This window comes from Gobius niger, assembly GCF_951799975.1.
Source record: "Gobius niger genome assembly, chromosome: 11".
NCBI lineage: Eukaryota > Metazoa > Chordata > Actinopteri > Gobiiformes > Gobiidae > Gobius > Gobius niger.
Window position 1 is genome coordinate 16,579,884 of NC_136862.1, and position 9,756 is coordinate 16,589,639.

Consider the following 9,756-nt stretch of genomic DNA (forward strand, 5'->3'; position numbering starts at 1 on the left):
GCAGCTTAAAGCACATATAGCATACTGATATATAGCTTATGGTGTTTGTGCTTTTGTCCTGTTTTGCAATCTTTTTGGGACTTTTCAGGAAACAATTTGCAGAGCCACATTGAATGATTTTTGTTACAATACTATGCCTTTTCTGTGGATAAACAGAAACAAATCTTCATTGCAAAAACTATTGAATTCATTTATTGCAAGTATAAAAAATATAAAACATGGGGAATTTCTGTCATAAATAGGCACAAATTAATGTTTTAGTAATGGATGAGGAAAGCTCTAGCTGTTTTTTCATCAAACTAAACACACCTCTTGTCCGTAAAGTCAGAGTCACTCATTCTCAGTGCCAGACTGATGTCTATCAGCATGTGCATCTATCATATTGTAGTGGGCCTGTCCCTCCTCCTCGGCAGAGTCCTCTGAGCTGTTCACCACTGCAGCACTCAGGCTCTGAAGCTCCTCCAGCATTGACAGGAGTCGGCCTGTCGGCATACCAAACGGACAGCGGTCAAGTAATGTCTCTAATGGATGCTTGTACGTTTCATAAGCCAAAGTGGTGGCAGTGGCTCAGGCAGGCGACTCACCATCTGCAGGTAGTTGAACCTTTGGCCCCACAGTCGGCTGCTGTGAAGTGCTTTCTCTTTGTTCCCACAGAACAGCAGGCTGTTGTACTGTTGTGTGACTTATAAGGCCATTTAAAGAAACTCCAGGCTAAATGAGGCAAGAGCATTACATTGATCAGAAATGGTGTTTGCTAATATGTAATAAATGTGATAATCTAAAGGATGCAGTATTAAATATATCTATATGCTATAGCATTTAGATGCAGCCTGGTCCTGGGTTAGTCATGTGTTATTAAGACCTCATTTTACAGATTTCAATAACTGAACAATTATTAAATCATGTTTTGCACAGACTTTAAGCAAAAACGATCACTCCACTTCTCTACTGTGTACCTCGATCTGTGTGTCTTCCCTTTGCAAATGTTCTTTCTTCTTGGCCGCCTGTCTCTCAAAGTGCCGCAGCGTCATTACTGTGAGACAATACAGACAGAGCAGAAACCACCAGTAAATGATATATTCGCTGTAAACAGTGGCGATCATATTGTCTGCATCTCAGACACGACTCTATTCCCTGGTGTGAGGAGGCTGTGTTACCTGCTCGGGTGTGCTCGGCTCTGGCTCTGTTGACTTGATCCTCCATTTCTTTTAACTTTGCAGCACAGCGTTCCTCGATCTCAGACACTCGCTCCTCCAGGGCTGCAAAAAGTAGACAAAATGAAAAACAGGCCTTAAGAGATGCATTAGAACTGAACTGACAAATGCATATTGGAGTGGACATGATATTAAGCCGCTTGTTTAAGATATTAGACTTTTATATCCTACATTACAAATTAATCAACTAAGAACATCTAAGAAATGTAAATTTTCAATTACTCCGTTGCATTAAATTTTGTGGACTTTCTGTGGTGACTGGAGCACATAACAAAACTGTGAAAAGTGGCTGAGGAGAAGGCGATAGTCTCTCCACTGTCAAGGTGCTCTTGAGCATGTCACTTTATCCTGGCGGCTCGACAAAAGAGTGGACAGTGCGGCTCATGTCTTGTGGAGGGCTGTGATGAAAGGGATTGGGTGTAAAATGCCGAGTGAAGAGAGTCACCTCTCTGGCTGCTCTCCTGCTGAGAAAGCAGCTCACTGCTGAGCTGCTCCAGTTTGACCTCAGTCTGCTGCAGCTGGTCCTGGATCAGCTCTAGACTCCTCTGGGCCTGGTCCCGAACAGTCACTGCCTTTTGAACGTCCAGCACACTCTGCTCTAACCTCTGCTGCTTCTGCATCAATCTTCCCTCATCTGGAGTCAAACGGGAACAGTCAGATACAACACATACAAAACACTTATAATGTGTGCGTCTGTGCAATCGACTGTTACATTGTTCTTTGAAATCGGAGAGAGATTTCTCTATTAACTCTGGGGTTCGTTTGAGCTCCAATGTGAGTTTGTCTCTCTCCTCAGATACCAGCTGCAGCTCTGTCTGCAGATTTCTGATGCTGCAACGGGACACAGTGAACAAATCATGTATCGGAGAGAAGAGAAATCCGGTCTTAATTGACTATTTGTGCTAGTAAAGTATTTGGAAATAATTTCCATTGCCAAATGAAATATGTACCAGTCAGCAGATTGCTCTGCTTGTTTACTCGATTGCTGCACTTTCTGAAGAGCCGCTCTCCTCATGATTAGCCCTGCATAGACAAAATATGTGTCAGGAAACAGTGATGAGCAGTCAGAAGAATTTGTTTATTAGAGAGTAGCACACCTTGAATTGTTTCTACTCGTCTTTTAGCAAATGTTAGTCTCTGTACACACACGTTGACCTTGGTTTGAGCTGCGTCCATCTCTGACACTTTGGTGTTAAACACAGAACTGAACCTGTAGTAACAACAAGTATAAAAGACTCTAGTAGTAAAAAGTATAAAGAAAAAAAACAAAATCATCATACCTTTGCACAGCTTCTGACAGATATTTTAGGTCTTTCTGATCTTTCTCAATCTGTAACTTTAGTTGTGAATTTTTCCCTTGGGCCTGAGCAAAGTCTAGTTTCAGGGTCTGAAAATAAAAACGTCACACCCATATAATATAACCCAAGTAAAAGTCTTCAATGAATGTTTTAAGCCTTTCAATCCAGCCGCTGCTGCTACCGAAACTAGCAAAAAAAAAAACTTCAGTCAGCACCCTCTGCTGTGGTAAAAATGTACAAGCGTTTATCGCGTGCTACTGGAACACAGAATTTATTGTGCATCATCAAAATTTCAGACAGCCATGTAAATCAGCTGTTCGGGACTAACCTCCTTTTCCACACGCTCCAGGTCCAGAGCCGCAGCCTTGTCGTCCAGGCTGTGTTGGAGCACACTCGTCCTGTGCTGCTCTTGCTGGAGCTGCTGCTCTACAGATCTAACCTGAAACACACAGACTTTTTACATACATTCAAGTCATAAAAGCTGTTGTAAAAGATGCACATTTTATACTTGTGACAGTAGTTTATGCTTTTCCCCTCTCAGCTCAATGTCTTTTGTTCGAAGTTGAACACACAGTTGGAAGACTTTTTCTCTCCAGAGTCGGAGCACATGCACACATTCAGATCCATCCTTCACAACTGAGTCTGAGGAGTTCTGTAATAGCAAACATAATATTTATATAAAAGAAACACATCATTAAAAACAGTATCTGATGTAGCAACTTTACAATTTTAGTATCTGTTCCAATTAAGAGAAATATATAAGCCTAGTTTAGACTTTTAATCTATTGCTCACATCATTATGTGTTTGTTTATAACCTTGTGCAAAAGTTGACAAAGTCTCAGTAAAAGTACTAATTTTGATTGCAAGTATTTGATAGACTTATAAAACTCTAGAATACACTGACCTTCTTTATCATTTTTTCTTCTTGGAGGGCAAGGATCTCATTAACTGAGTTGAGTCTGATAGTCAAAAGCTCTGCCTTTGTCTGAAGAGCTGCTTTTTCCTTGTTCAGCCGCTGGAATATAATCACACATACCTAATTAATGCAACGTTAATATTCTAAGCAGATCTTTATTTAAATCTCCAGAGAAAAAGAATACATTTGTAAGGCTTTCGACAAATGCAATTACTTTACAGTAGGCTGATTGGAATCAATACTGTTTATATTGTCTGCACCTCAACAGCTTCATTAAGTCGTTCCCTCTCTCCACTCACGGGGGTGAGCTGGCCGATGTAATTTCTGAGGCTCTGTAAAGTTGTGGACTGTGTCTCTAAAGCTTGTCTCATTTGGCTGAGAAAAAAAAAAGACATTGCAAGAGAAAGTGTTTGCAAAGTTCAGTTCTTAATTAGAAAGAAGCCAAAAAAAATCCTCATAGATTTTCTTAAAGATCGAACATAGCACCTTAAATGTTCTTTGAGGCCGTCTCTCTCGGATGATACTTGTGTTAGACTGTCTTTGAGTTGGAGCACTTCTGAAGTCATGCTCTGCAGTCCACACTGTAGCTCATTGTTCACTTGCTGTGCTTCTTGTATCTCATCATTATGTGACGATGTTAACTTTTGTTGCTAAAACATATTTGAAACTACAGTTTGTGTTTATTGCTTAATGTGAAATATTCAGTGGGATTACAACAAACCTCGATTTCCTGATTCATCTGCAAGTCTTCTAGTTGTTTTGACAGTCTTTGTGTTTGCCATTTGACCGCCTCCTCAGCCTGTAACTTGCATTGTTCTGCTTTCACATTTAGGGCCTTTATCTCCTCCCAGCTTCTCTGCAGGTCCCCATTTAGTTTATCAATTTCTTCACTTGATTTTCTACTTAGATTATCAAACTGTAACAAAAGAAAATCATCCATGAGTTTTCAGACTCAGTGGGAAGTCAAACATTGCAGCGTTTGTTACCTGTGAACTTATTCTGTCTTTCTGTGTGTTGCTCCGAGACAACTCCTCTTTGACAAGCCCAAGTTCAGCTGTCGTCTTCTTTAGCCCCTCACGCATTGCCTCCAACTCATGTGCCTGTCTGTTTACAAGATAACGCTTTGTTACTGGCGCCACTAGGTTATGTCTCTGCACCTCTAAACCAGTAATGACCTGTTCAGAGCGATGTCCTTGTCTCTCATCTCATCTCTCTGCGACACGGCTGTTTCTTTCAATGTCTGCACCTGTCCCTTCAACCTCTCAGCTTCAGCCTTGTACTTCTCAGCCTCCAAATGCCACTCTGATGCCCACTGCTCACTCCTCCCTGTAGGCCTTTTGATGAAGACAAAATTATTCTAAATGCATGCATATAACATGATCATGCACGGACATCCCTTACATACCTTGCACCAAAATCCACCACGTTGCTTCGTCTACTTATGTTTTCTGCTTGTTGCATCATAAGCCTCTGATTCTCCTTCTTCAGCTCCAATATTTCCTGCTGAGTTTGAGAGATGGCCAGCCAATAACTATTGTGGCTGTGGTCTGCAGTGGGTAATGAGGTGAGACTGGGTTTGGTCCAGTTAATTGGAGCTGCTGTTGCTGGCATCTTCACTCCTGCTGATCTTTGTGCGCCACCAGTCGGGATGGATGCAAAATGTGATGGTGGCACAAGGCTGTTCACCTTACCTGTGAGTATATTTAAATGATGAAAGGCAGAAATAGGCTAATATAAAGGCTAACATCTTTGTTGTATTGTTAGTTAAACTTAAAAGTTGTTCGATTTGTCAACAAAAGGTGAAAAGAAAGTTTCATTCAAATCACATGTAGTAAAGCCTTGCATTTGTTTGAATGTTTATTTACCTTCACAGAAGCAAACCAAAGTTTTGAAGGTGTTACTTACCACTTGTAAAATCTGTTGGCACGATCAGTCTTTCCTTTCCCAAACCCTGCATTTCCATGTCTTAATCACAAAGTAGCCGCCCGTCTGCAAAACAGCGTAGAAGAAGAGAGTTTATTTTCTCCCGCGACTGTCTCAGTTGTCGCTTAGCAGCTTAGCTTCCTGAGCTAAAGCTAACTAAACACATCGAAGTCTGGTCACGCTTTAGGCATATGTTAAGTAAGTATATAAGATCACTGCTACCCCTGATCGATCTACTTTACAATGTTTAGCCTCTCAAGAATAACACAGTTACCCAATGCATCACGGGAACACGGAAGATGAGTAGTTTTCCCTGAACTGTGTCTGCAAGGCGGTTGCTTGCATTGTAACCAGGGCTGCAAGTAAACACAAGAAGTGGCACTTGGAAGGCAAAACATTAAGACATTGTACTTGATGTGGACAGTTTAATTGAGAACCACTGTTTCCGTGCAAATTCATATGTTCATATGTAATGTATAAGTGTGTACTGGGCTACTGAGTTACATTTGCTCAAGCACATGTAGCCTACTTGAGTGACTACTTCTTGGAGCAGTTTTTATCACACCGCGCATTATAAGCTACTTCTACTTAGTAATTTTATTGAGTAAAACAGTTGATTACTCTTTCCATCAGGAGTAAATATCTAAGTGACAAAGGATTTATGTTGATATACGAAAATCTTTAATTAATTTAAACTTCAATCAATTTTCCTGTGTCTATGTATTTATTTATTATCTATGGTCTGGTCTTATCTTCAGAATTATTTATTTCATTTTGTTTCATATTATAAATGTTTTCTGTTGCATCAACACTAAAACACTGATTACACTTGATTACTCATAAAAATGATAATAATAAGTGACATCACAATGAATTCAAATGTTTAAGATTTGTATTAAACCATCCATATTCCAGATGTGCAGTGGGTTTGTAAATAATAATACTGTCTGTAAATAATCGACTGCAACTTTCATGGATTTGCACTTAATATGCAAACCTTGTGTGGGCTTTACTACTTTACTGCTCGACTGTGCTTGTTGAATGTACATCTGTGGAAAGAAAACGATTCCTCTCATCTCACTAATGAGATCCGGTTCCAACCGTTCACGTCAGGGAGCTTTTCAACAAGTCAGAGACTGTAATGAATCATCTCTAATTTGGCGAAATCATCATTCTTCAGGCACACTGTGGTGATATGCTACTTCATTGTTGTCTAACCCTTAAACCCTTATGTTCTGCAACTAAGATCTCTTAGACCACAAGTCGCACAATCACAGCAAATGTAGTAGGAGTAGTTTTCAGTTTGTCCATTGGAGGCTTTTAAGCACATTCAACAAAACACAGGTAGAGTATATAAAAAAGGAGTTGCACATTAACAGTTTACATTTTCTACAGCATTATTGTGTGTGCAGCTCTGGCCCGACTTACTTTTTCAGACCTCTGTTAATGGTATTCATGTCAGTTGGCAATTTTAAGTCAGTGGGCAGAAAACTCCACAAAAGATACAGATTAAATTTTGAGAAAACATTGTCTAATAGTAATAATAATGCATCGGTTTTGTATAGCGCTTTTCTGGACACTCAAAGACGCTCTACATTGCATTATTCATTCACTCCATATTCGGTGATGGTAAGTTACTATTGTAGCCACAGCTGCTCTGGGGTAGACTGACAGAAGCAAGACAATTACTCTGCGCCATCGGCCCCTCTGATGACCACCAACCACTCACTCATTAATTCGCTCCCGAGATCTGACGGGATCGGGCAGAGCAAAGGCGGTATGGCTGAGGCTGTAGAGGAAGGTCTGAGTGAGCCCTGACGTCTAACAACGCGAGCGAAAAACAGTGGCAACACAAAACTGTTCAAACATCTAAAAATGTTGAAGGTAAAAGATTAGTGGGTGTCTCAACCTGTGTCAGAGGCCTGGGTATTGTAGCACTCCTACATTTATTACATAAATCAGACTTTTATTCACTATACTTTGTAGTGTTTTTTTTGTACTTTTTATTTTATGATGAAAGGTAGCTTTACTCTCTCCTACCCAAGTAAATGTTAAGCAACTCTCGCCTAAAATAATTGAAGTTTTACTTATTTTGATGACAAAAATCTTTGTAGCCTATATGCCACTTTGTATCTACTGCTGCTATGCACAATTTCCATCTTTTGTGGTGCTCATCATTTGTTTGAATCCTACCTGCAGTGTATCTTCTCCTGTACTGCTGCATGACCCACTTTCCCCATGGGGTTCATTAAAGTTTCATATAACCTAAACCAATCCATTTATGATTTATTTGTTGAACCAAACAAGATTTTAAATTCATTTATACCTCTCTCCTCACTTCAGTTCGGAAATACATTGTCATGAACTCCATTGATGAGCGAAGCCACTATACGTATTAGATATGGGTATACTGTGTCAAAAATGGGAGATGCTAATGTCCGTTATAAATGACTGTCATTGTCATATCTATAATGGAGTAACATGGCTGTGTGAGAACAGCGAGAGTTATTTGGGTACACTTATGCTCTTAAGGCTCTTAGTATTTGGCAGGCTCCTTGACGGGTCCTGCAGAACAAAGCAGAGGAAAAGAAGGTTCGGAAGGGGCCACCGGGACTCCACCAAAACAAAGACAAACCTGCCCTTAATAAAGAGGGACAATTAAAATGCAGGCCACTTTACTGAAGGGGATTACAAAAGTGAATATAGCGTAGGACCTAATTTTACAGATACTATGCATACAGCACATACAACGGCTAATACTAATGAGTTAAGAAACAGAGGTGCTTTCAGTCAACCAAACTCATTACTGTCAGAAACTCAAAATCAAATCAAAGACAACATGCTGAACATACGGACGTGTGCTGCTTTGAACTAGGTGTTTTACTTTACTCCAGCCCCTAACGAGGTGTTCATTTTCAAAATGAAAAAAGAAACTAACCTTTGTTTGGTTTAGCTTTATAATGAGTGAAGCTTGGAGTGGATGCAGACACCTCCGAGAATCAAACTGGGATTAACTGATTAAATAATCTACATAGACACACTTGCTGTGTAGAGATTGTAACAAAACAATCTACAAATTCTTTCTTCAAAGTAGCGACTACATAAAAATACACCTACTAAATACACCCACTAAAATACACCTAGTAAATACACCTACTAAATGGACCACCTTTGAGTCTTTTTCTGCAAAACACATTTTACAATAGTGGATGCAAAGTCCTCCATGAAACTCTTTTGGTCACTGTTATAGTTTTAATCTTGAGCTCTTTTAATAGGCGTAATTGTCATATGAAGCAATGTTCTCCCTCTGACCTACAGGAGGGGAAAGAAAAGGAAATCTCCTCAGTGCACACATGGCCACAGAATCGTTCCCCTAATCAAGCTGATTCAGCACCCACAGACAAGACCCTGTCCAAGACGGCAAAGAGCTGGAGTGCTCTAATTAACATGTCCTCCTTTTGAAAGCATTTTGATTTATTGTATGCAACAGGAGAGGGTAAGGGACATGTAGTGTTTTTTGTGTGGCCGTTTTCTTTCTCACATTCTTGCTCATCGAACAAAATAAAAGTGGAGGGCAGCAAAGAATAATTTGACAAATCTGCCATTCTAACGGGTCAAATTGCAATCACTTAAAACCATGACATGTAAAAATATTCACAGCTTTTCTGTTTGGAGATTTCTTTCAAATATCTGTGCCTATTGGCTACTGGCTTATTTTACATAATTAAAAACTAGAATGTAAATGCATCCAGATAATCCACAGGCTCCTGTCCTTATTTTAAATGTTAAAGCAATTATCTTATTTTTGTTATTCTTATCTTCTTATTCTTTTGTCGAGATTAAAATTGGCTTTAGAACTATGTCTCCATAATAAAATATGCAGCATCATCCCTCATACTCATGGGATTCATGGCCACCAGGCATGACAGGGAAGAAAATACTATATATAGGGAAATATTTGCCTTGTCAGCAGGTGGCAACACCTTACTCAACGGCAGACTAAAGGTTAGCTTGGCCATAGTCCCCTTAATACAAAGAGAACATACAAAACTTCTATTGCATCTTTTTGTTTTATTGCAGGAATATGAACCACACCAATTTTAAGTAGCCTAAGGGGTCTGCACTCCGCTTAGACCATACTGCCACTCAAACAAGTGCTTACCATCATGACCAAGGTGTGCAGGTACGTGTGCTCTGCCATCCAAGCAGCTTGTTAGTGCATGTAGAGCATCAAACTGCCATCGCAGGCTCCACGGCACTGCGGTTTGGGAAGCTTCCCTAATTGTGACGTGACAACTGCTCTGCCTAATTAATAGTCGCTCGGTCTTAGGCTGCAATTACAAGGGGCTCATATTTAAATAGAAAAATTACTACTTTAGCCACTGGGGAGGAGCTTGAATAAAT

At 40.0% G+C, this 9,756-nt stretch overlaps 1 protein-coding gene across 1 annotated transcript; it reads right to left on the minus strand.

Annotated features, from left to right (window-relative positions):
- Positions 1–203: 203 nt before the first annotated feature.
- On the minus strand, positions 204–5,611 carry cchcr1 (coiled-coil alpha-helical rod protein 1). Its single transcript, XM_079565810.1, has 19 exons — positions 5,335–5,611; positions 4,835–5,120; positions 4,605–4,763; positions 4,416–4,533; positions 4,151–4,345; positions 3,916–4,079; positions 3,690–3,804; positions 3,418–3,528; positions 3,021–3,164; positions 2,841–2,951; positions 2,495–2,601; positions 2,312–2,424; positions 2,165–2,237; positions 1,927–2,045; positions 1,660–1,848; positions 1,158–1,259; positions 957–1,033; positions 585–711; positions 204–482 (listed from the first exon to the last, which is right to left on the minus strand). Exons 1-19 carry the CDS (start codon positions 5,390–5,392, stop codon positions 331–333), a joined length of 2,520 nt encoding a protein of 839 aa, XP_079421936.1. The 5' UTR covers positions 5,393–5,611; the 3' UTR covers positions 204–330.
- Between the last annotated feature and the right edge of the window lie 4,145 nt (positions 5,612–9,756).